Source organism: Cynocephalus volans, chromosome 17 (genome assembly GCF_027409185.1).
Source record: "Cynocephalus volans isolate mCynVol1 chromosome 17, mCynVol1.pri, whole genome shotgun sequence".
NCBI classification, from domain to species: domain Eukaryota; kingdom Metazoa; phylum Chordata; class Mammalia; order Dermoptera; family Cynocephalidae; genus Cynocephalus; species Cynocephalus volans.
This window is the reverse complement of record NC_084476.1, coordinates 5,380,562-5,408,183: the sequence shown is the minus strand read 5'-3', so window position 1 is coordinate 5,408,183 and position 27,622 is coordinate 5,380,562. Positions and strand designations below refer to the sequence as shown.

Genomic DNA, 27,622 nt, shown 5'->3' with positions numbered 1-27,622 from the left:
TGCTAGGAGTTGGGGGAGGAGACTGACCACAAAGGGTGTGAAGGAACTTTTTGGGGAGACGAGAACGTGCTTTACCGTGATTGTGACTTTTGCCAAAACTTAACTAATGAATTTTATTGTATGTAAATTATACCTACTACAGTTGATTTTAAAAATCATCCTTTCAAATATTAAGTGGCATAAAATGCTCTGAATATAATCTTAAATGAAAAAAGTATATAAAACCATTGAGAGACATGCCCACAAACAGGCAGATCTGACTGCACTAAGTATTCAAACTAAACAAACTGAAATCAGGGGTAATCTTTATTTTCATCTTTCAGCTCTTCAGTATTTGCCAAATATTCTAATGACTAACTGAACATTTAAGATAGAATACTTTCTCAGGTATGAACCTACTTTCAGACAACATAATTTCACTATACATGTGTCTAAGTAGTTGGTAACACCAACAGATTCTCATCTTCTGTTCCAAAGTGTATAGAGCACAGCACAGCAGCACTAAGGGCACTCCATGGGTTTACCCTAACAAAACATCTGAACCTACACAACCATTCTAAAATGCTCATTAAGTCTTAGATGCTGAAAATGTGGTATAAATACAGAAATGAAGGCATCCAGGGCATGAGGAGAATATCTGGCAGCTTCCCTAAGGGGCAAGGCTTTCAATTCAGGGCTGCATCTGTGTTCATTACCCATGTTCCCACTGCCTGTGGCATCTGTGTTACGGGCGTAGTATCCTCTTTACACATTCTCAGCATGACTGGAAAGTGATTAAGTGAGAGCAAGAGTCAGGATGCATATGTACACATAAGAAGATTGATTTTAGAGAAGAAAATGAGAATCATAATAAAGTAGGAATACATTTAAATATTTTATTTTAATCAAAGTAATATATGCACTTACAATATTTCCTTGATTCTTAAATCAACTTTTCATATTTTAATATCTCTGAAATTGGGAACTGTTGTCTAATCAGTTATACATTAGCTTATTTGGCATTCTTCCTTTTAGATGTACATCAATATAAGATGTTCATCATACATTCAGTGCCATCTTAGATTCAATGAAATAGGGTAGTTTAAGAAGTCAATACAGTACAAAAGGGTACCTCCCTCATCCCTCTCCCCCGCAACCACTCTGGTAGCTGCTTCCAATTCTGTTAGTTGAATTGTATACTACCTCAATATAAATATTAGATATTGCCTATTAACTTCCTATTATGGTAGGGGAGGATTGAGGCCACTACTATATATCCTTTCCCTCCTCTCCATGTTCTTAAAATAAGTACATTGTTGCTTTTGGTTTTTTTCAAAATTAATTTTCAACAATTATTATGACCATGTAAGCACTATTTGCAGCTGAGCCAGAATATACTATGATATTTTCTTTCCTGTTCAATTTAGTTTGTCCTGAAGTTGTAATTTTTCTATTTCTTCTCTTCAGTTTTCTTTGTATCTACTGCTACCTCTTCCTAAACTTATTTCTAACAGCTCTGAAATAATGGCTAATATAATTTTTACATAATGAAGCACAAATAATCTACCAGGATTATTCCCCCTCTGTCTAAAGAGCTTCCCCTCTCTCCTACTTCAGTCTAAACTGGTTGTTCTTAGCACTGCTATGCAGCTGTTCGCCTGACACTTCTCTTGACCGTGATCCTAAGTTGGGTCCCCAGTTTGCTGGGCTCTGTGTCTTCCTCCTCCTTGACTTTACTCTCATTCTGGTGCTATACATACTCCAGTGGTTAGCTGAGGAAAGATATATGGGAGATAAATTTGAGTCCTTGCATATCTTCAAGTATCTCATACTTGATAGGTAATTGGCTGGGTATGAAATTCTAAGTTGAAAACCTTTTTCTTTCAATTTTGAAGGTGTTTCAGAAGCTAACACCATTCCACTTTCTGATCCTTATTAAGTGTTTTGGGTTTTTCTTTCTCTGAAAGGTTTATCCATGGTATTCTGAAATTTCACTATATTGAGACTTGGTGGCATTCTTTTTCACTGATTGAGCTGAGCACTAAGTAAGTCCCTTCAATCTGGAAAATCATGTCCTTCGATTATAGAAAATTTTTTTGTATTATATCTTTCACAATTTCTCCCACCACCAAAGTTTTCTCCTCTCTTTTTAAACCTTTTTTCAATTGGATGTTGGACTTCCTAGACTGATTATTCTAAATTTCCTCTCTTCTCATATTACCCATCTCTATCCTTTGGTTCTGCTTTCTGAGATATTCTCAACTTTATCTCCCAATTCTTTTACTGAAATGTTTATTTTGGCTATCATTTTTAATTTCTGAGAGATCTTTCTTTAGTCTTGAAATATTCCTTTTCTGTGGCATCCCGACCTTTATATATGCACAAATGTCTTATCTCTGTAGTTACTGTAGACATTTTCTTCTGCTCTCTGTATTGTCATTGTTTCTTTCTAGCTCCCTTTTCTCCTCTTCATGCTGGTCTGTCTTTTGTGTTACAGCTTTCTTCAAAAGCCAGATGATCTGTCTGGCCAAGGTGAGTGAGGCTCTGTAAGATGACTGAGGAGGCTTCCAAATTAATAAAGTTGATTGAACATATGCACCCAATTGTATAACTTCCTGAAATTCCACTTGCTGCAGTAAAGATTTGTTTGTTGGTTTTTAAATATAAATCCACAGGGAAAGAGGGAATAGCACCATAAGTTTTTGAAACTGGGAAGCAGATAGGCAAGTGGTAACTGACATAGCAAATCAAAGAAAGCAGAATCCTAAGCTGCCAACGTTTCAAAGCTAAGAGTCAACCTGGTTTATACTGCAGAATCCTTAAAATGCTAAAGAATTTATAGCATCACGTACTTCTGGAACTAGAGATGAGTGGCAGGTAGGTAAGAACAGCTAAAATAAGGAAGACAGGGTGAAACCTGTTGGAGGAGCAGTTAGAGTCCTGAGGTCCCTCCACAACTCAATGCTCCCAGGCAACAGCTCTTTTCTCACCAGTAATCAGAATTATTCTCTGCAGAGACTAAAACAAGGAGTTTCCGGACAAGGTATTCCAGAAATAGTTGAGAGCATGGGTACCAGTCCAAATAAGAGGATTAAATAAGCATATACATTCTGAATGGTAAGACCACCATCCCCTCCTCACCACCAGTCTCTTTCCCTCCAGTGGCAGCCAGACCTTTACCACCCTGGAGATCAGAAGACTCTTTTCTAAAATAATTGACCAGCTCAAGAAGAAAATAATACTGACACCCCTATCTCCAACAGATACTCAGATCAACATACAAATTCAACAGTCCCACCCGGTGAACAGAGCTTTTTAGTTTCACCACCCAAAGGTAAGCAGACTACCAGATCTTGGCAGAAAGCAGCAAAGATTTAAAAAGAACAAAACAAAAAAGAAAGCAGCTTAAAAGAAACAGATTATGGCAAGACTATCTTTTCCTTAACCAGGCTTTCCTTCTTAATCCATTTTTGAAAACAAAACTATATGTGGTAAAACTGTAAAGAAAAGTGAGAGAATGATGAACATAAAAGCAAGAATGGGGGGCTGGTCGGTTGGTTTGGTTGGTTGGAGCACAGCCTTGTAACATCAAGGTCAAGGGTTTGGATCCCCATACCAGCCAGCTTCTAAAAAAAAAAAGGCAAAACAAAACATAAAAGCAAGAATAGTAGTTGTCTCTGAGGTGGGACAGAGAATAGGAAGTATGAGGGTTCTATGGGGGGCTTCTAAGGTACTCGTAATATTCTATTTTTTAAGCTGGATGCTGGCTACGCACGTTCATGTGTTGTTATTAAACTTTACATATACATTTTATATACCTTTCTACACATGAGAGTAAGTTACCTTAAGCTGACTGAGACTGTGTGTGGCAGAGGCAGGTTTGTGGAGGTGAGATTCGCTGTAGGGGGATCAGGCAACGAGCCAGCTTCTTCAGTGAGAGATCCCCAAATGTCAATATCTGTGGGTCAGTTTCCCCAAAAAGGGCTCAATCCCCTAACTGGGGAGCATAAGCTTAGCCGTCAGTCAGAGAAAAGCAGGAAGAAGGAGCTGAGCTTCTCACAACTCAGTCTATAGAATTTCCTTTAATTCCCTTCTTTTCAGTCTCACCCTCAGTTCCACTCTCCACCATGGCTGGTATCCTCAAATCAGACGGGTTTCTCTAGAGAACAGACCTGGGGACTTCTACAGGGCCCCATGGAGGATGGCAGTCACCTGGCTATGCAGGATGGAGAAAAGAACCCAGGGAGTCCGACCACTCAGACTTTCTACAATCCACTTGTTTTCAGCCATGCACTTTACCTCCTGCCTTGCACGGTCACAGGCACCACCGAGTTGTAAGCTTTTCTGGGGTTCTGGGGCATAGGCACTTGCACAGCAGCTTCCTCCTATCTCCTAATTAGCTAGTAGTTCTCCGACTGTGAGACAGACCCATGCAAAGTTTTATCTGTATAAGTCCTTCCAAATGGAACGATTCGATAAGTTGAACATCTGAATTCCCAAATAATACCTCAACAGGGACATCTCCTAGATCACATTTTCAATCGCTCAAGAGATTCTTTAAAATTCTGTCACTGAACAGTTTACTTTCTATACCTTCGAGGGTCCAGTTCATGGTCCTTGGATCCAGTCACTAGTTCCGGATGAATTCGCACATGTTCCATCATTGGCTAGAAGAGTTTGGGTTGACAAATTATAAAGGGCTGTATTTTTGTGGTAAATCCACACAATGGAATATTATTTGACAATAAGAAGGAATAAAGTACTGATACATGTTACGATATGGATGAACTTGAAACATTATGTTAAGTGAAGGAAGCCAGTCACAAAAGACCACATAGTGTATGTTATCACTCATATGAAATCTCCAGAATAGGCAAGTCTATACAGACAGAAAGTAGATTAGTGGCTGCCTAGGGATGAGAGGTTTGAGAGGAAGGCTGAATTTCTTTTCAAAATTTCCCTGTCTACTATGTAATACAAAAGTTATAAATGCAGCACATCTAAACAATGTAAGTATAAAATAAATGAGCACTTTTAATTTACCTTGACCACTTCTTCAAAAGTCTCCAAATTTTCCTTCATACTGTAGTGAGAACGTAGAAAGGAGACAAAGTTGCAAGGATACATTCCATAAAGGCGATGAAAGAGAGCATAAACACTGGCGTGGAGATGGACAAGATAGATTTCTGTCACATGGCCTAAAAAGAGAAACCGTTGAGAGGAGTCTCTTAGTTGGACAAAGACTGATGTGTGCAAAATAGACACGAACACATAGCTGCCAGAATGGCCTTCTATTTATGGATACTCCCACTTTGCTCTAAAGATAGTAAATCAGAGTGGTTTTCTAAAACACAAATCTGAACACACCAGCCACCCCTATTTAAAATCCATCAGTGGCTCCCTATGGCTTTTGGATAAACTCCAGTCTACTCAATGACCCATAAAGGCTCTTACTGATCTAATCTCTGCCCTTCTCTCCAGTCATGTCCCCAAAAGGACCCCACACATCTTCACAATACTAAACTACCTTTATAATGATAGCTGTGCACCCTATAAGTTGTACTTATACTTCTCCATTGCCCAATTCAGCATGAGTTTCTTGAGAAAAGGACTGTCTTACTCACCACTGTATCCTCACTGTCTTGCACTGTGCTTGGCATATAACAAGCATTCAAATACTTGTGGAATAAGTGTGAGAATGTTTTAAAATCAGTATGTTGTCTTAGCTCTGCAGATTTATAACTATACAGCGAAAAGAACTAATATACAGAAATTAGCTTAAAGAACTAAGAGTGGGAGAAATTGAAAATGTGGTTAATCTAGCCTTTACTAGACCCTATGGAAACCCCTGTATCCATGTTATACATAAAGCTTCTCCATGATAATAGAAAGACCATTTCTTTCTCCCAAAGAAGATCCCAGTAAGCTGGCATCAGATGGGCCTGTGCTGTGATTTAATCCAGTACAGAAAGCCACAGCATTCTGTCTCACAGGTCTTACATATTTCATCCTTTCCATACAAATATCTCATGCTGGGATTACCAAAAGATTTTGAATTTCACGTGCTTATAACTACTGAATCACTTTGATAGAGCTGTGCTACCTGCTGATATGGAAAAAACCCCACAGCCTTTGAAACTGGAATTCTAATTAGGACATGCTGCCTTCTCCCTCCTCCTTCCACATACACAATGAACAGGTCCTCAGAACCAGAAGTTTGTGTTCTGTCACAACAGACCAGCAGAGTAAGACAAAAGTGTTCTGCAAGCTCAGTCCTATACTGCTGCAATATAGATGGAACTCGTTTTTTAATTTAACTACTGAAAATTAGGAATTTTACCTCTTACCACTCAGTTTCTCTGACAACTAATCCTCTTAAGCCAACAGAATAAATACAGAATCTCAACAGTCATGCTTCTTATGTGTGCCTACAGTGGATGCATCCAAGGCATTTCCTTGCTTATCGAGTGAAAACCACTCATTTCAGCTGTGAAATTCGACATGTCCTTCCCTTACAGCACAGGACATGCTAATCAATAATGAAGCATTCACCTGATAGGATCTGAAAGGTATATAAGGAGATCTGTACCTGGTTTCTTCAGGCACCATGATGAAAGACGGCCAAAAATATCAAAGAAATCAAGAAGGTGCTGTTTCCCAGACTGCGGAATCATTGGTAGCATGGTTATCAACACTAGGACGCCTGTTGTGAGAACGACGACGTCAGTGTCCATCTGCAGAAGGAAAGGTCAAACAAGAAGGAACACCTATCAGGATCAGCACTGGGATCAGCACTGCACAGTGCATGAAAAGGGTCTACATGCCAAGCGAGCCACAAAGTAGAAGTTCACTCACATGCTCATTTCCTTATCTCTAAGGACGCTGAAGGACAACACTGAAACAGACTCAAAAGAAAAACTGCTGAGCCCTGGCTCTACTGTCAAGAGTCTGTGAGGACCATCTACCTTTTTATTACTTATTTTTTATTAACACATAATTGGTTGTACCTCTCTGTGGGGTAACAGTGTCGAATATCAATACCTGTTTGCAATATGCGATGCTCAAATGAGGATAATTAGTATATTCAACATTACACAATGTAATCACCTTTGGTGGCCCTTTACCAATCTTGCTAACTGTCCCCCGCCCCCCGACTTCCCCACCTCTGGTGGCACAATCATTTACAATACACCTATGCAAACTCATACAGGAGATGAGCTTAAACTTGACTTGGGGACTCCTACGCCTGCAAGTCTTAAGATGCCCTATTTATAACACTTGGATGAAAGCACAAGAGGTTGCTTTTTAGCAGAACACAGGAACACCGTTCTGTTTTCATTCATTCAACCAAATCTTAAGAAATTCACTTTTTGTTAAGTCAACTTCAAAGAACACTACACATTGACAAGCAACTCACTATTTTTTAAAGGACTACAACAGAAGTATAATGGAAGAAGAAATTAGCATAGTGCTAACAAGTCACCTTAATGGCTCACTCACTTCATAGTAATATTTAGGGATCAGCAAATAAAAGAAGATATGGAACCCTCTGACCATGCCTATATTTTAAATATAAAGTCAAATAACTTTAGGCTAAGTGAAGACACTTAAGACCCAATGGATGATGCATCAACTCTGACTAGCTACAGCAGCTCACCTGACCCATAATTAAATCATGGATGTTTGCCAAGTAACTGAAATTCAGATTTACAAAACAAGATATTAATCAAAAGACTTCCATGCAGGCTAACACATCCATTATTCCTATTAGAAAAGGAATCTATGAGCCTGCAAACAAAGTTTTAAATATATTTAATTGTTATATCAAGCACCAAGCCTTTTGTTACGGCAGATATCTAGTAAGAAGATAATACTAGCAGGAGAACTGAGAATACAACTGACTTTTGAACAACAGGGGGTTTGAACTGTGCAGGTCCACTTATTTGCAGGTTTTTTTCAATAAATATATTGGAAAATTTTTTTTGGAGATTTGCAACAATTTGAAAAAACTGACAGACAAACCATGCAGCCTGGAAATATTGAGAAAATTTTTTAAAAGTTAGGTGTGCCATGAATGCATAAACTATATGTAGATACTCGTCTATTTTATCATTATCAAAACTTACACATACATTTACAGACCATACATGGAGCCATTTGCAGTCGAAAAATAAAAGTAAAAATATAGTATTAGATCATATCTGCATAAAATTAACTGTAGTGCATAGTGTACAACTGTAATAACTTCTTAGCCACCTCCAGTTGCTACTGCAGTGAACTCAAGTGTTGGGAGTATCCACTTAAAATGCCATGTGACGCTATCATCTCCGAGCAAGCAGTTCGTCTCTCCAGTAAATTGTGTGTTGCAGTAAAAAGTCATCTCTCCTGGGTTTCTCTTATGATCTTCTTAGTAACATTTTCTTGCCTCTAGCTTACTTTATTGTAAGAATACAGTGTATAATATTTATACCATACAAAATATGTGTTAATCGACTATTCATGTTATCAGTAAAGGCCTCTGCTCAACAGTAGGCTATTAGCCGTTTTGGGGGAGTCAAAGTTACACACAGATTTTCTACTGCATTGAGGGGGGGGCATGGGGATAGTCAGCACTCTAACCCCTATGTTGCTCAAGGGTCAACTGTATATAACGAGAATATAAGTCCCAGCAAAAAAGGACTAACCCTAGTTTCATTTATTACAACATTCTAACTGAAGACATGGGTAATATCCATGACCGATATTCAAGGATTACCCTTTCAGAAAAGATAAGCGTTTTGCAATCTGAACTAAATGTTGTACCTCAAAACTGGATTATATTCTCATCAGTCTATTTGCTTAAAAAAATAGTAAGGTGTTAAAACTCCTCCTGTTTTTTTCTTAACATCAAATGCACATCTTTATGATGCCCTGCCAATGTGACTCCTTAGGACCCACCTCTAGGGATAATCAGTTACCCTTCTTGGCAGACACAAAAATCAATTTGCATGGTGCTTGCTGTACCAGATGAATCCAAAAGTACTGCCAGCCTGGTATGAATACTACTGGAGATTTTCATGTCTGTGAGGTACAGGCAGTTAATATTAACCACATTTTCTTATTTTAAAGATAGGAAACAAGTCCTGGAACTAAAATAAATTAAGCAAATAGCCTTGAGTACTTTAGAAAGCCACTGTCAAAACTAAAACCATAAAGTCTTATTTAGGTTTCAACTCCCTGTGTCGAAAAATGCACTAAATTTAGTGCAAAAATTAGTAGAATGCATCTCAGTAGTTACATCAACAAAATCCTAATTATAGCTGCAACTAGAACATGCTCCTAAATGGCTAAAAGAACCTTTAAGTCATTTTTCTAACAACCAAAAGAGAATTTAGAACAGGGATTCTCAAAAGAGAATGCAGCATATTTTTAACTAAGGGAAGGCTAGATATGATGAAATCAAAGACTTTAGAATAATATAATGTTGAACCCATCTGATTGAAATGTTCCCATATTTTCTTGGACAAAAGATCTTCAACAGTTGTAGTGAGAGCTTTTTGAGAACTTACTAAGTACCAACTCTGGACTACATTACATTTGAGAAAAACCAAATGCGTAGAAGTTTTTAAACTCTAAGAGTTTAAAATCTAGCTTGCTTGCTTTAAGTTACTCAAAATTTCAGAAACTACATGCATAAAGCCATTTCATTCAAATCCTTACAAACACCCTACCTACCTTGAGACATTTTAGTAAAGAAGGCAAAAGAGGTGCTTGTGAGAGCTTGTGCTTCCAAGAAGGCTGCAGTCTTATGACGTGTCCCAGAAACGAGAGGATGGGTAAACGAGTGGCAGCTTTGCCCACGTACTCATTAATTTTGTCCAAGAGGTGCTGAAAATGTAAAAGAACAAGGAAAATCCTCGCAGGAATGTATGAAGTTAACACAAATACAGGCGGCAATGATGGACTCCCATCTCTCAAATCTTCCCTCTGATGTAAAGCAAAGGACAAGCAGGTAGAAATCAAATTGAAGATCTTTTAATGTTGCTGCATTTGGCCCAAGAGAGGGCAGCCAGTCTGCAACTCATGAAAAAGGATCCCCAGAATCCCCAAGAGGGGAGGAGACTCCTTCATAGCCCCTCTTTGAAGTACAAATAGGCCACTTCTTACAGCAGTAGGTTGTTGAAGCCATAAGGGGATCCTGCTGGAAGCAGCAACTTATTGCAAGAGCAGCCCAGCCTACATGGTTTGGCCTAAAGATAAATCAGGTAGTAGAAGTTATGATTTAGCTCAGAGTAAGGAAAAAACAAAATGTATCGTAAAATGCACACAATAGCAAGATCTTTAAATCCTAGTGAAGTCACTCTCGTATACAAACTCAAGATTTACTAAACTCCGCAATTATAATGCTTTGTTAGCTATTTGCCATAAACAAAAATAAAAACAAAGGAAAAACACAAAGTAGCCATCAAAGTGCCTTGTGCTAGGAAACAGGACTCATTAACAGGCCAAATTAGTTCCCTGAACTTACAGAATTTTCCCTATTGACAGGAATCTAGAAATCCTATCCAAAGCATTGGTTTATAGGTCAAATCGTCACTATAAAATTATAGTATTGGAATTATCAGATTTCTTTAAACAAGATCTTTAAAAAGCCTCTGAAATATGTTTTATTTTGTTAACTTTTGAGGAAACATCAGTCCTACAAATTATTTTTATATGCAGTCATAATCTGGGAATGCCATCATCTGTGACATACAGAAGTCAAAAGAGTAAGCTCTGGACAAACTGAACAGTGGACCTGCATAGAAGCTGCTGCGCTCCTCTTGGAGAACTCATTAAATGCCTGTTATACTTCAGCAGTTACCTTATCGTGTGGCTCTTGCAAGGTGGTCAGGATATGCAATACCGGCTGAGAATTGGTTTCCAGGTAATAATCCACCAAGGTGTTTATAAGCATAGGACCACGGTCTAAATACAGAAAAGAGTGATTTACAATACTTATATCCTTTAGCATTCTAAATTTACCTCAAATAGTTGCCTGCCACCAAATTAGGAAAATGGTGGGGGTTTTTTTTTGGCAGCTGTCTGGTATGGGAATCCAAACCCTTGACCTTGGCGTTACAAGGCTGTGCTCTAAGCAACTGAGCCAACTGGCCAGCCCTGGTTTCTTATACATGCTTCCCAGAGTTTTATGAACCATTGTGTTTCTGCCTCCTTAAATTTATTTCAGTTTAACAATGGAATAATTCCAAGCTTATTTGCCTAAATATCCACAAAAGCATATGAAATACTATCTTCTATTTTTTATTGCATTTTTTATTATAAAAATAATCCATGTTTATTACTAAAATTTCAGATTATATAAAAGCACATCAAATGAAAGTGGAAGTTCTCTTTGCCACCTGCCTCTCAATGACCTCTTCAGAGAAAACACCCTTAAGTTTGGTATGTGTCCTTTCAAACCCTTTCCTTCATGTATAACCACACACACAGAGCCCTCGTGGTTATACAGACATAGTTTGGGTATGTGTGTGTTTTTCCACTTAACAATGTGTTGGAGACACCTTCCCATGTCAGCACCAATGCCCTATTTCACTCTTTGTACTGACCTCCTAATGCTCCACTGCGTGGCTCCACATAATTAACTTAAACATTTACCTACTGAAGGAGACTTGGAGTTTTCCAATTTTTCACTATATTTCATTCAAGGCTATAATGACATGCAGACTCTTCTAAGTGTGCTAAATGGTGTGTGCTTTTAAATTGATGATAGATACTCCAAAAAGGCTGAACACCAATTTATACTCCTGCTAACTGTGCCCATTTTTCTATGATCAATATTCGACTTTTGCCAACCTGGTAAGCAAAAAGAGTACTGTTTAAATTTTTAGTATTTCTCCAATTAAACAGAGGTTAAACATTTGTCACATTAAAAACCACATATATGATTTACAGATGAAATGCCGTGTCTGAGATTCACTTTAAAATACTCCGAGGGTGGAGGAGAGTCAGGAAGGAAAGATGAAACGGCAGAAATGCTGAAATTTCCATGGGGCTCATGGTGTGATTCTTACTTCTGTGTGTGTATATATTTGAATATTTCCATAATTAAAAGTTTAAAACACATCTAGAATGAATCCACCAATGTATGCTCCCTTCTGGTGGTTTATAAAACTGTCTTTACAAGATCAAAACTAAAATTTATCAGCAGAATTCTAGTCAGCTCTACGTCAATGTCCTCTTTTTAGGATACAACCTAGAAAAGATATTACTTTGCTTACCAGAATTGAGGTTCTCTTTGAAGATGGCTGTCACGTCACTTCGCACACCCAGCATGGGAGATTCCAGCATGGAGAGGAGCTCCCCGACGTTCGCTTGTTGGGCCATTCTCTTCCACAAATGTGCTGCACAGGCTTCAGGACGTGTGTTACAGGCTCGGAAGACTCTTCATTGGGGCCACTACAAGGCTGAGAAAAAGGAAGACAAATGGTGTGTCTAACTGGCCCCATTTTCCCCCACAAAAATCCACCTGCAATACAAACCAGCACGTGCTCAATGCAGTGAAAACTTTGGCAAGCACTTTGCTGATAAAAGATAAGGTGTGTGAATAAGTCTTTGGCAAATTTATGGTGTAAGAGGAATACTATGGAATGCCACAATCAGAGAAGAACCTGAAAAACTGATACCAGTCAGAACCGATCACCACAGCAACTTAATGACAGAACCAAATCAAAGTGTTATTCCTACCTCTGATTCTACCTTGGGTTTTGGCTAAGACTATGTTTATATTTCAAATCACTGATCTAAAAAGTAGACAAACTGTTCTCAGAAAAAGAATTAAAAGCACACAATTTTCTTCTTGACAATCCGTCAGTGTCTAAAAGTTAGTAGACCTGGTTAGGTCACAAGTCTGCTAAGCCCAACACCTAGCATAAACCAGGATCATTTCTCTGTTCTTAGTGTACACTCCTTGTCTAGGCAACGACTGCACACCCAAATGCCACTGACTACAGGGAAGAAGCAATGGATGAGGACCCTCAGGACAAACCTTCAAAAACTCATCCCTGAAAAATTCACCTCTTTATTTATGGTAGTGGAGTAGCTGCCTATACAAAGAGCAGCTCTTTCCCCAAGTGTTACTATATACATTTATGATTGATTATTTCACCCCACTTTGGTCTCTAAAGCTGTATATTTAAAAACAAGTAACAATAGGTACCGTTTATAAGACAGGCAACACACACCTTTTACAAGCATCACTGCATATACTCACACTGCTATCGTGTGATTGGCACTTTTGTCCCCATTGTACAGCGAGGAAAGCAGAGATCAAGGCTTTACCTCTGGATCACAAAGCTGGCAGGAGGCAAAACCAGGGCAGAAGAACTGAAATTTGAACACAAATCTTCCTGACCTGTGGAAGTGGCATTTGGGTGTGCAATGGTTGACTCTAAGGCCCCAAGCCCTTAAACATGACATGAAGGTAAGTTGTGGTTTTGATTGTCATGACAACTCTGTGGGGTAAGCAGGTAGTATCCTTATTTTATTTAATTATTTATTTACTTGGTGGCTGACCAGGACAGGGATCAAACCCTGGACCTTGGTGTTATCAGCACCATGCTCTAACTACCTGAGGTAACCTGCCAGCCCTATCCTTATTTAACAAATGGAAACATGGATACCCAAAAAAGATAAATAACTTTTCCAAGGTCACATGGTAAACCAGAATTTAGATGGCCCAACTCCCACACCAATGAATGTATGTTATTTGCAGCCATATTAAAATATATTCCTATTTGCTTTTCCTCGAGTAAGCTAAAGTAGCAGTTCTTAAGCTTTAGTGGGTAGCAAAGCCACATGAGATGCTTATTAGAAATTTGATTTCCTGGGCCCATTCCAAAACTGAATTTTGGGCTAAGGAATATGCAGTTTAATAAGCACCCCAGGTGATTCTCATGTAGGTAATACACACACACCCTGTTTCAGAAACACTATACTAAAGAAAAATCCAATTAAAGAGTTAAGCTCCTTCTGCAAGTATGCCAAATTTAAATTAGCAATGACCCCGAAACTGCCAGGTGCAAACTTGCTATCATCTATACTCTTGTTCAATTACAACCTGGTGGCATTTACTCTTGGTGAATGTCTTGAGTTGGCTCTTGGTGAATGAGAAGTTCATTAGTCAAAAAAATCAATTAAAATGTCTACATGCGTTTTTGATAGCAAATCATGATATAGGAAGTTGCTGGCTGGTACCTATAAACATAAATCTCACAGGTAAATCACAAAGGATGTCAATTTCAAAGGGCTCAGAAATGTGAGACCACAACTGGTCTATTCTACTGTAAGAGTTCAAAACTGAAGAAACAGAAACAAATTTCACCTTATTGTGAAATGGATTAAATTAAATTTATAAATGAAGGTAATATCAACCTGTCATGGTTTATTGTCCATCGCAAGGATTAAATGAGATAACGTACAGAAACCATTTAGCATCGTACCTGGTACCAATGAACACTCACTGAATAGTACCTATCTATTGCCATAAAAAATACAAGTGGAAATCTTTGGGCCACCGCTTTCAAGATAACTTTTTAATGGCACATTTACCTAGCTAATCCCCACATTTATTTCTACTTCAGGTAAGTCACAAATGATTCTCAATTAGTGATAAAGAATGCAGTTCATAAATTTGGAAGTATTTTGTCCCTAAGTTTGGTTTTGTTCTAATAAAATTGCTACTCACCTACTCTCAGTCTTCGCGAGACTTTGAGTTTGTCTTCTGTGTATTTGGAAGACAATTATGTCAGATCTGGTCCTCCAAATGCAGGCAGCCCCAGAGCAGAGTGACATGAGCTCAATTTTAAACAAAGATGGCGCCCATCCAGTCAACTTGGCAATAGTCAGGGCTAATCGGCTTGGGCTACCTAGCTTACTTTCCAGTTTGTAAGTGTGACTGAGGTGAAAAGTCTGGTTTCTGGAGCCTACTCTTTCCAAATGCTTTATAGAGGGCAAAAATAAGGTTTCATTCTAAAACAAATCAGAACATTTTTGGCAACAAGTTTTTCTCTGTGGTTCTAAAATTCTACAGTTTAACTGTATGTTTTAATCTCCAGGAAAAATAGCAATCTTAGGCTTCATGTGAGAACCTTCATCACAGAAAAAATATAAATCCTGGGTTTTGTGAGAGAACTTTGTAGAAGTGACTCAAGTTCAAGCATTTTTGACATTATAAAAAGCCCTCTTGAGAGTTAAATCATAAGCTTTTGGAATCAATCCCATAACTGAAATATCTCTACTCTTTAAACTAATGCAAATATTTATTGAGCGTATACTAAGTTCAGGGTCTTTAAGTAGGGAAGATAGACTTAGCAAGAGCAATGAAGAACTGTATATGCTCCAGAAGGAAAATGAACATGGTTCAGTGTGTGCACACAGGAGGGACGGGCCAGCTCGACCTGGACTCAGTGGTGGTGGTGGATGGGACACACACATGTTAAACACACTTTACAGCCTACGGAAGACTGGCTGGGAAAAGGGACTTAAAGATTAGCACCACAGGCACACTGAAGCATCCACTTACAGCCCTGAGAGTCTCTTTTCCATTTTGGAAATACCTACTAAAGAAAACAGCATATAGAATTCAAAAGACAATAACTGGGTGAATACATTTCTATATCCTACGTGCTAAAGCAACATTTGATTTAGTTTGATATTATCTTTAGTAGCTACATGTCACAGTACAGCCTTATACATAAATGATGCTATTTACATTAAGGAGTCATGACCTTCAACACCCACTTCCCACACCAAAACCTATTTCTCCATCATCTTCTGGATCTCAATAAAGGCACTACCATCGGTCTAAAGCAAACACCTAGATGACATCCTTGACTCTTCCAACCCCTTCCACCACGGTATCTAACACATCAGCAAACCCATTCATTTTGCTATCTCCTTTGCTATCTCCCCAGTCCAAGCCCCTCCATCTCTCCTGTGCAGAGGAGGGAGCAGTAGCCTCCCTCACTAGTCTCCCTGCTTATATTCATGCTACCCTACAATTCATTCACCACCAAACAACCACACGAGACTCTGACATATGGAAATCAGAATATATCACCCTGTTTAAAATCATCCAATGATTTCCCATGGAGCTAGTAAGCCAAACTGACAACTAGCCTACCAGGCCCTGCATGATCCAGCCCGTTATTGCCCCCCCTCCCCAAGCTCCCTCTACCTCTTCATTTCTCTGCTCTAGTTGCGGTCTTCTCAAACACATAAAACCTGGTTCTTGCTCAGGGCCTTTGTGCTTGCTGTCCCCTCTATGCCTAGAATGCTCTTCTCTCACCTCCTTGCATGGCTGACTGTCTCTCAGGTCTCTGCTCAAAATACCACCATCTCTGAGGAGCCTCCCCTCACCACCCAACCTAAAGCCACAGGGAGGCTGTTAGTCACCACCTTTGAATAAAGGATACTTTCTAATCCATAAGGAACCTTGAACTCTGCTTAATTAAACCCTATAGCTGATCATCAGATTTGATCATACATAGTATTTATGATCTCAAAAAGCACGGAAAGTAGGGATTTACTGAAGTTTGGTTTCAGTCTCCATACTCAGCCAAAATCTCTTATCAGGCTTTGGCCTTGGTCTTTAGAAAGGTCTGAAGATTGAACAGTCAAATGCCCACTTCAGCAGCATTTCTGGCATCTTTGACCTTGTCTGCGTGATTAATAACATACGTTCACATCCCTACTAACATACCTATCCGCAAACATCAGTAATGTGGACAAAGAATGTATTTAGAAGATTTAACGGTAAGTTAACCTCTGAATATTCAATTTCATATAAAGATGAAACATTCTAGATAAAACATCCAAGTTCTGTGAAATTCTGTGAGTTTAAGTATAAAATGTATACTTACGATAAAAGCAAAATCTTCAATTAATGATGAATATGATTTTTATGTTCAAAAACAATAAAGAACTTTCAAATAGTTAAATATATTATTAATGTGAATATTAAGAGAGTAGTTTAGCTAGATAATTTTATAAATAAGAGTATATGTTCTTTGAGCCAAATGTTTATAAAAATTTAAATAACTCATAGAAAAATAACATCTTAATTCTACCTTACAGAATTGTTTTGTAGTCATTATTATAAACAAAATAACCTTTAAGAACTGCAGTTAATCTGAAGTCTTTCAAGAAAAAGTCATATTTGAAAACAATTCAGATCTTCTGAGGATGAATTGAAAATAAAATGTCAACCCTATCACCTCAGTTTTATACAAAAAAAATGTGTTCAGAAAAAATCCATAATCACAGTCAACAATATCCATGATAAATCCTCTTTAAGCCAACCATAAAGAATATAAAGAGTAGAAATATAAATAAAACGACGTTAAGAAAAAAGTGAAATACCCAAAACATATTTTGTACTCACTAATCAAATTTCAAAACAGATTTTACAAAAATGCTTTAAGACATTTTCTTATAGTTTTGAGTCTACAGAGGCGAAAAATTTAAACAAAAAACTTGTCAAAATGATTGCTATAGGCTGCCAGCAATTTTTAGTAGTTGAATATGAAGAATCTTTGAGGCCTGCTAAGCTATAAATTTCAGACACAAGGTTCCTTCTGGAAAATCATCTATCAGAAATATTCCTGAATTCTGCTTTGTCCAAAAGGTTAATGATGGGACTAAGTGTGCCAGGTGAAGAGGGTATCAAATACAGTGACCACAAGAGCCATCTAGCAGCTAATAATGTTCACAAAGTATTTTTCCTACATTAAAACTTCAAACTTTTAAAACCTGACTACTAAAATGTAATACAATTGCCATCATGACAACATTTAATAAAACTTGAGATCTAGTTTTGTATCCCAGAATTTACATTTTATGATGATGAAATTCAGCTTGGACTACAATGATCTGAACACTTGACACATTAGACTTTGGTTCAAATTCATACTCGGGGGACTTCTAAAAATGGGATGGTAAGAAGTACACACAAAAAATTTGAAAATGAAAAGTCAAACTTAGAAAGCTTTCCCTACTTGTGAGGAAAGGATACTTCCATCCTCCTGTTAGATAGTCTACAATCTGTATTAAGTCCCTGTTTATGAACGGAAATGGATTTTTAGGGCAAAAATCCCTACCTTATTTCACAATTACTATGACATACGTGATGCAGACAGTGACAGAATATAGTGGCAACCACTGAGCCATAAAATGAAAGACATTAGCTGCCTGTGTATAGAGAGAGTAGACCAAACACATCCCCTATCTTCCCCACACCCTTCTTGCACAGACACACAACTCTGTTGCATTTGTCACTCTTGCTGGTAAACTTGAAATTACAGTTAAGTGATCACTTAGGTCACTAAGACTAAATTCATATCCACGGAAATGCCAGAGCCCTAATATTTATTTATGAAGGATATATTCTGAAACTTTGACAATCCTTCAATTTCTAAAAAGCACTACAGCATACAATAATTTATCCCAAAAGCTGAACTTAAGACAAATAATGCATATAATGCACTTAGCACAGTGCCTACCACTGAAAGCAGTTAATAAATCATCAGTAATTTGACTAACTACTTCATGCATAGATGGTCCAGTTCCTGGCAGGTAGCTAAAACCAAAAATGTTAAATCCCGGAATGCAAAGAAGCATTTATGTGCTAGTACAACTATGAACAAGATGAATAATTCCCTCCTATCTTCCTCCTACCACTGGACTGAGTTTACACCTTACCTGTTCTGGGGATAATTGGTACTTCAGTTTCCAGTGCTGTCAACCTGCTGTCTTTCATGGTCACTGAAAGAAAAAACACATATGTGTACATAATAATCTTACAATGAAGTAAAATCCCAGACGCAATCAGAAGGTTGTTAAGTGTCCATCTGGTATAACCTCTCTCCTCCTCAGTCCCTGACAGGTGGCCAGCTGGGTTCCACTGAAATGAACACTTACAATTATTGGGTGCACATGCCTCTCCCCATCTACATTTCTGAACAGCTGGTTGCTGGAAGATTCCCTACATTGCGCTGAACTAGTAATCTCTGCCTTTTGTTAACTGTCTATTACAGTTATAAACAAATGGGCAGAACAGGCTCTAGAATTAGAGTTCTGCGTTGAAACCCAAGCTCTGCCACTAATTAGCTCTGTAACTTTTGGTTACTCGTTTTAAGTCTCTAATGGCTAACCTTAGGTTCCCTCACCTGTAAAGTGGGAATAATAATGGCATCAACCTCCTCGGGCTGTGTGGGGATGAGATGAAACATCCCATAGTCCTGGGCACAGTGTGGGGCAACAGTAATTACTCCAGGAGCTCTGCTAGGCGGGTCCCAGCTGAACAACAGGGGCAGGCATGAGGCACTTAGTGGGCCTGCTTTGTCTTATCACCCCCCACAGCCTACTTCCTTCCCTGTGACCCTCTCACTAGCCTTTCAGGATTTCAGCCAAGCCACATGCCCCCACCTTGGGAGCACGTACATGCTGTCCTTGTGCCTCAGAGACGCTACCCTTGCCTCCTCCCAAGCTAACTCTTCATCCTTGAAATCTCAGCTGAGACATTCACTTCCTCATGGAAGCCTTCCCAGCCTCCACTCCCCTCCCAATCCCCCGCCCCCCAACTAGGCTGGGTCCCCTGGTATATGCTGTTAGCAGTCTGTCTTTCTCTGTGTCACTTACTACAATCCAGCTGAATAAGTGTAATTATTTATTGAACATGTCTCCCTCAATAGAAGTTACATCCAGGGAGAGACAGTAGCTTTAGTACCATGTCTCTAGCAGCTACCACAATGTCTGGCACTAGTTGACTGAATGACTAGGGGTTAAGATATTTCTTAAACTTATAAAGCCAAATTCTGCCTTCAAATGGTACAACCTAAGTCTAATCCTTCTACATGACAGGCCTGAAATATTTGCAAACAGCTGTTTCTCTGTTTTCTTCTCCCTTTTATCCTATATTCTGTTCAAATTATCTAATACTAAATATCCATGTTAAATATGAGTATGTATAAATACATTCCAGTTTGTTTTTAAAATATGGGCCCTTCAAACTATACTTAGGTACAATCTGATCACTAGATTGTAAGCTCCATGAGGACAGGGACCATCTGTTCGGGACACCCAGGGCCTACCTTGGCACCTGGCACACAAAAGGCAAATATACCCTGTTCTGGTTGGCTAAGATTTCATCAGCTACTTTGGTAGCCATTCACGGTTGAATACAGAATACGAAAGCAGAGCCTCATATGCTCTATACGCCTAATTACATTGAGCACAGAAAAGCCTGGAAACAAGCTCTTAAATATACAATCCTGGTCAAAGTCAAACTAGTGGATTGAGCAACTCTTAACAATTAAAATCTCTTGCTCCAGATGACAGGGTAATTACATTTCCATGTGGACCACATTCCGGGCATTCAACTCCAGTGGTCCTCAACTCACAAGCATGTGAGCAGTACTGCAGGCAGGCTGGCCTTTCAGAAAGGCCGACTGAACCATTCAGACAGTGGGTGTTTGTCCGGCCACACTCACTGCACCAAGTCAGAGAGCTGGAATTAAAATGCAGGAGCCTCTAATCTGCAGAATCTTAAAATCAGCTGTTAGTCCAGTGAGTCATCTACTTCCTCTTACAATTAATCCCAGTTGGATCTTTTACCTGAGAAGAAATATCTACAGCAAGCATAAAGTTAGGATATACAATGAGATCTTGTAGCCTGCCCAACCAAGATCACTGTCCTAGATAAAAACACCACCCTAGAAAATCAGAGTGGTTTTTGTCTAATGCTCAATGTTAAGACTTTTAACTTCTTTTTCTCTATGCTAAAAAAATGGTGATGGTACTAAACCAACTTTATGTTAGCATGTGGAAGGCTACCTACCATTATTTATGTTTTTGAGTGTTTATTTACTTATTCATTTATATTTAAAACCTGACCTGTGCGGGTACCCAAGGCACAATCATTCTGCTCAGTAAAGTTAAATGTGCCCTGTGAACCTCATGATGGGAAGTGAGGAGCATAGATGGAAACACCTGTCAGAGCACATAACACAGCCTCATCCACGTTCTTATCTTCAAAAGCCAAGTTAAAAAAGAAACATGCCCCAGATCTAGATTCAGTTCTCACCTACATGCAACCTTGTAACTCTACTTCCATAAGCAATCTTTTTAAATAAAAAGAAGGGTAGGTTTGAGGAAAAAGATGAGGGCTCTGTGCTTTAGAATTTTGAGATTAAACAGGAGCATAGGTCAATTCGTTTTCACAGTTCACTTAACTGATTTCATTCTGTAGGTATTTACCTATAGATGGTTTACATGCCTGGGATTACACATGAAGTTCAATGTAACAGCCATGTATAGCTGTCATTAGCAGAACCTGTGTACATTTGTTTTCATATATCTCTGCCCTAAGCAAGATGCATTATGAGCTGTGAAAGGGCTAAGAGCTATACATACCTTTAGGAAATACTAGTGGCAAGTACCTAAATTATCAGTTGAATATTCAGACTTTTGGAAAACTAGTGTTGTGATGTGTGGCCTAGAAACAAACCTCAGGGACTCCTTGGGATTGCAAATCACATAAACTAGGTAACTGCATATCAAATCACCTAAGATGATTTTGCACACATTTGCCTATGACATAAAAATGCAACTGCGGGCTTTAAATGAAGGCAGATGTCTTTTCACTATTCAAGTTTTTATCTATAAAAAATCAAAGACAATTCAGACATAGGTCCAAGCATAGAAAGATTACTCCATTATCAAGCACAGTCTAGACAGCAGAAATGTTACACTGTTATGCTAATATTGAGCTCTAGCTCAAGAACTCTCAGGTGATTTCTTAGAGTAATATTCTATCAAGTGAAAAAAGCTGCCTTTAGCACAAATACATCTAAAAATGATAAGATACTTGCACCAATTTTTTCTTCCTATTGATGCCTAGAAGGAAGGAGAAAGGGGTAGGAAATACTACTTAGTATGTCAGAGTAAAACAGCAGATGGCAAAACCTGCCAAAATGTGTAGTCACGTGTGATTTAAATGGTCTCAGCAGCTGCAGTCCCTCTCAAGGTCATATAAATTGGGGCAGGAGAGCTCCAACTTGCCAGATTCTCAATTCGGAATTTCTGCTGTTAGGGGACTTGATGGACAGTTTACTAAAGCTTACACCCTATTCCAAAGGTAGAGAATCCACTAGTAACTTGCCTGTATGGCCAGAGCTTGATTTTGGTAAGGCGTATCTCTTCTATAAATAATGCTTATGTTTTGACTTTCTATTAGCATGAACAAAATTATTTACCAAGAAAAAACAGACCAAACAGATACCATGTATGTTTCAAAAAGTCACTATATAGAGCTTCTCCTAAAAGAAATTTGAGTAAACTGTGAGATTTCTTTAGGTTTCAAGTTTACAGGACCAAAAGAGAAATACTCTAGGAAAGAAAAGCACAGTGTTTGATAGTCTAGGACACTCATTCTCCAAATGTGGTCCTTGCACCACCAGCATCAGCATCACCTGGGAATTTGTAAGAAATGTAAGTTCTTGGGCCTTGCCCCAGATCTCTGAAACTTTGTGGGTGGGGCCTTCTAGGTGATTCTGATGCCCATTAAAGGTTAAGAACCACCAGTTTAGGAAGAAGATGCAAGGCAAGAAACATTCATTCATTCACTCATTCATTCATTCATATATCTGCCTTTTGGTTCAAAAGGAAAAAAAAATAGTACATAAATCTTGGAAAAAAGTCCAATGGAATTCTGCCAGGTGTTAATGGTACCAACACAGACTGAATGCCAAGCCTGACAAGCATTTAGCAGGTCATACCTGAGTTCTCTTCTCCTTCTTTTTTAAAAAAATATAATACCTAAGCTTGAATTCCCAGTGAAGCATAATGAATCTTTCAATACAGAAATTTAACAAAATGATGTATAATGCAAAGAGTACCTAAATCCACCTTTTAAAGATGTGGGCCATTCTTACCTGCTGGTTAAAAAAAGTTTTTGTTTTTAATAAAGTATAAGACCTTTTTTTTTTTTTTTTTTTAAAGGATCCGAACCCATGGCCTTGGTGTTATCAGCACTGCACTCTCCCAAGTGAGCCACGGGCCAGCCCAGTATAAGACCATTTTTAAGAACAGTAATCTATCTCAAATGGGCTTCAACCTGGGTTGATGAAATCCCTGAAGCCATATCCAAATTCCCATATCTATATGAATTTTTTTTTTTATGGTGATGAGACATAAAGGGTAGAGGAAGGGACACTTAGTCCATATCTTCCCACAGATTTTTAGAGGGGAACTAAGGCTCCCCCAAAAGTTAAGAACCACAGACCTGTGAGTTGGTTTATAAGATTAGCAGATCAGTTTATCAAATGGTAAATTAAATGTTTGGGCTCTGGAGTCGACAAAACAGGATTCATATCCCAGCTCAGCCACTGATTAAATGACTTTAGGCAACTCACTTTAAGTTTTCAGTTTCCTCTTCCTATCCTTCCTCTTAAAGTTTAGGAAGAGTTAATCGGATCTGACATGCAAAATACTTAGCAAAGTGACTGGCACATAAGTACTCAATAAATATAAACTTTATTATAACAATATTACTACTAAACAAAATGTATTGCTGGGTGCATAATGTTTAGTAGTCTATCCTTGTAACAACTGGTGTTTGAAACATTGATAAAACCATTTTATAACTTAAAAAGGATACACTTCAAATTTGTTACTATGCTCTGTAAACTACGCAAAGTAGCACAGGTCTTAATGACTTCAGACGTTAAGATTGCTACATGTATTCTTCCTATCGCTCCCCACTGTGTATCCCATCACATCACCAACAGAAGGGCAAAATGGTCCCTTGTTACTCAGATACCTCATGGCCTCCATTGTCATTATATTTACTTTAGAAAGTGACCTGTGAGTTGTAGGCCAGTAACTACCATGCCTTGATGAGATTAAAGCTGGGTTTTTAAGCCACGTTACTCATTAGCTGTCAATCTGAATTCATACAACTTTAAAAAGTATTGTTACTTTTTACTACTTCCCTGTATATTGCAAAAGTTAGAAATGTACAAGAAAAGGGACAAGAGGAAATTGATAAGTTTCTGAGATTAGACATTAAATTACTAATATCTAGCAACTGTGGTCTTAAAAAGTAAATGAGAGAAAGAATAATCTCAAATTGTTGATGGTAGACCTCCTTCAGACCAGTTTAAATGGAAAAAATGAGTATTTCATGCAAACCAAATTATATTACATAGTTACCAATTGATGTCTGAGGTTAAAAAAAAAATCTCATTGTTTGAGTATATACTATACATATATTTAAAGGAAACAGCTACAGATCTGAATGTTATGAGTGTACTTTTCATGCCTACAGCTACTTAAATGACAAACAAAATTAATACAAATAAAACTAATCTTTCAAAGAGAGATTTATAATATGGGGAACTTATTGGAAATTACCTTTGAAAAAATATTATAATATCAAGGAAAGGATAAACAGGTCTTCACCCAACCTACCAGGCTAAAAGCCACCAATTTTCTTGGATATAATAAAACCATTAACACTTTGATGCAATCATTTAGTCAGAATGTTTAACTGAAGCCCCAAGAGGCCTTTAAATCACAAAAATTTAGACTTAGAAATACTCATTAATTTGCAATCTAACTCTCTTGCTTCACAGATGAAGAAACTGAGGCTCAGAGAACTTAAGTGACTTGTTAAAAGCTTGAAACCTACTTGACTCTAGAAAAGCTTGAAATGGTTGATGTATTGCTGTATTTGGCTCATTGGCACCCAAGAATATCCAATTAATTTCAGGAGAAGCTAATTTTAGTTCACTATGGCCCTGGTACCCGGAAATGAACAAACATACCTGTCGCCTAACAAACTTCAAAAGAAGACAGAGCTGTAAGATCAAGTCAGTTCTAACCCAGAGCCCAAAACTCACTCACCACTATACATCAGAGGTTAGAAGTTATTTTAAGAAATACCTCTGCAAAAAGGTATAAATTAAAAGAAAAGAAAATAGCCAATTGATACTTTTAAGCCAGTGATCCTCAACCTCTGGTGCACATCAGAACTAGACTTCTTCTAAAATATATACACAGGATGTCCTCAAGGACCAAATATGTAGGTCTGCCTACTATGGGGCCAGATATCTGGGCACGGAGGTTCTGATGCCGCTACAGTTTGAGACCCCTTGTTTCTGGCAATTTCATTATTCTGTAAACATTCCATACAGAGGTATATTATTAGATTTTCCCTGGTAAGAGACTGTTTAGTTTCATCTCACTAATGAAACCAGGCATGCACAGAAGGCATCATATTACACCACCAACAGTAGCAGTATCAGACATCTTTGCTCATAACCCAGTGAGGAAGAGCACAACTGAGTCACAGTACGTGAGACACTCCAACTTAATAAAAACAAGCAAAAAGGCTGGTAGCCACCTTCTTTCTAACTAGGAATTTAGAAACATACCAAGCCGTTTATGACACCAGGAAATGCATGGAGCAAAGAAAGCTTTTATCATCTGCCCTCCTAGCCACATGATGTAAGAGTGTTTTGGACAAGATATTAACTTTAGTGAAAGGATATTTTTCAGTTACATATTCTATAAATACCCCTTAAGTTTACACCAGGTGGTTAAAGGAAGATTCTCCACCTCCCCAGGGCAATGGCAAAGAATGTTTCAGTGTTTCTGAGGAGCCTCATTTGCCTGATGCATGACTGTTGAAGGCACATTTCCCTACACAGCCCTAAATCAGTTTTTATATTTGCATATTCCAGGTTTACTCAGGAATGCTCAACTTAAGAATCACAGGTGGTTGTTCAGTAAATCAAAGGCTCCCAGAAGATTAGGTTTTAGAATGCTTCCTGAAATTTACAGCTCCACTTTGCCAGCCTGTTTGAATTCAGATGACTCCAAGTTGATCCCAAAATTATAAATCGAAGTATCTCAGAAGAGTATTATTCTATTTTAGTACTTTTACAGCTATTCTATGTAAAGTGAAGTGCTATTTCTATGCCTCTATAAAAAACCCTAAAGCAGGATTTCTTTCTGCAATAAACTCATCAGTTTCATAAAAATATGAAATCACTTTCCAGTCTAATTTATACTAACAAGTTTACATGCACAACACTGCCATCCCAAACAAAAGCTTAGGTGTGTAAGCCAAGTGCACCCCCCTTCAAAATTACACACACACATGCACAAGCATTGGCCAACTGATTAATTCTAACCACTTAATGACAGGATAGCTTTGATCAAATAGATAAATGAAAGAGTCATGTCTTTAGAATCAGACCCCAGTTCCAGTTCTGGCTCAAATACTCCTGGGGGTGTGACCTTGGGCAAGTTACCCTGATCTCTCCAGGCCTCAGTTTCTTCATGTGATTAACAGTGGCTGCCTCTTCCCTTTGTTGTGAGGACTAAACGAGATGATGACTGCAAAGCACTTCCTCAGTGCCTGGCACACAGAGAGAACTCCATAAACGTTAGCTCTTGTTATGAGTTAGGAGGACCGTGCCCGCTCCCAGGTTCCCCACCCACAACCCCAAATCCCAAACACACGAAGCAAAACTCCTTAACCGGAGACACAAAGAAAGAGCTTTAATTCTGAAAGGTCCCTCCGCCTGCAGGCTCTTCGTCCTCCAGTTCCTCAAATGAATGAATGAGCGAGCGCCTAGGAGTGGCTCTGTAAAATAGCTGCCTCTTGAGAATCACCTCTGCTGACTTGAAGGTAACTGTCTCTCACCATCAATTAAACACCCACCAGTACACCGGAGCGACGATCTCCAGCCATTCAAATTCCGGCGGAGACACCAAGTCCAGGAGAGTCCGCGATGCCCACAGGCAGCCTCCATTCATTCTCCGCCCCCAACCCCGACCCCTCTCGCGAAGTCCCGGGCCCAGCCCCACCCCCCGGGCCCCTCCCCTCCCGCCGCGGGCCTCCCCCCTGCCCCCCGCACCCCGCCTGAACCTGTCACCCCACCAAGGGAGGGGCTGGCCAAGGGGCCCTCCTCACCCCTGCCCTCGGCACGGAGACCCGGGGGTGCAGCCGTCCCCTCGGCCGCCGAGGAGGGGCCAAGTGCCGGCCCGGCCCGCCTCTCCCCTCCAGGGCCCCGCCAGGCCCTGCTGGGCCCCGCCGGAGATAGCGCGTAATAAGAGGGAGGGAGAGGCTCTCCGAACCCCCCTTCCCCGGGTCCACTGCCCAGCAAGTGAGCCCCTTCCCCAACCCCACAAAGCCTCCCAGACTGGGGTCATGGTGCCAGGGCTGCCCCGAGAAGCCCCCAGGAAAAGCAGGGGCAGACACCTCTGTACTCACCCACCGTCTCCTCCCCCTCGGCTGTTTACCTCACAGTCCCTCCAGCCTACAGGGCGCCGCCATCTTGGACGTACAGCACCTCCCCCCGTCGTGAAATGTCCACGGCCGGCTGAGGCCTCCGCCGCGAAAAAGAGTCCCCGGCCGGACCTCGCCTCCGCCTCGAACCGAAGGACGGATGACCGCAGTCGACAGGCCCACCGGACGGAAAAGGCCATTCCACTCACTACTGATGATGCGGACTGATCAGGAAAGAGCCAAGGAGAGATTTTAAGGTAGGGGGGAGGGGACAGGCGGAAGGATCCCGAAAGGAGGTCGCTGAGAGAT

General features: G+C 39.4%; 1 protein-coding gene across 6 annotated transcripts in view; it reads right to left on the bottom strand.

Moving 5' to 3' along the window:
- The window catches only part of TSC1 (TSC complex subunit 1), a 53,366-nt gene extending 25,987 nt beyond the window's left edge, over positions 1-27,379 (bottom strand). For 3 of the 6 annotated variants that reach the window (XM_063081521.1, XM_063081516.1, XM_063081520.1), the window contains exons 1-8: positions 27,299-27,379; positions 18,718-18,780; positions 12,240-12,425; positions 10,823-10,926; positions 9,694-9,846; positions 6,569-6,713; positions 5,023-5,177; positions 4,573-4,646 (exon numbers count right to left, since the gene is read on the bottom strand). In XM_063081521.1, coding sequence (XP_062937591.1) covers positions 4,573-4,646; positions 5,023-5,177; positions 6,569-6,713; positions 9,694-9,846; positions 10,823-10,926; positions 12,240-12,345 — 737 coding nt within the window. In that variant the 5' untranslated portion in view covers positions 12,346-12,425; positions 18,718-18,780; positions 27,299-27,379. Of the gene's footprint in view, positions 1-4,572; positions 4,647-5,022; positions 5,178-6,568; positions 6,714-9,693; positions 9,847-10,822; positions 10,927-12,239; positions 12,426-15,541; positions 15,563-18,717; positions 18,781-27,298 lie in introns of those variants that run through there. The other 3 variants (XM_063081517.1, XM_063081518.1, XM_063081519.1) reach the window with 3 other exon arrangements.
- Positions 27,380-27,622: the final 243 nt, after the last annotated feature.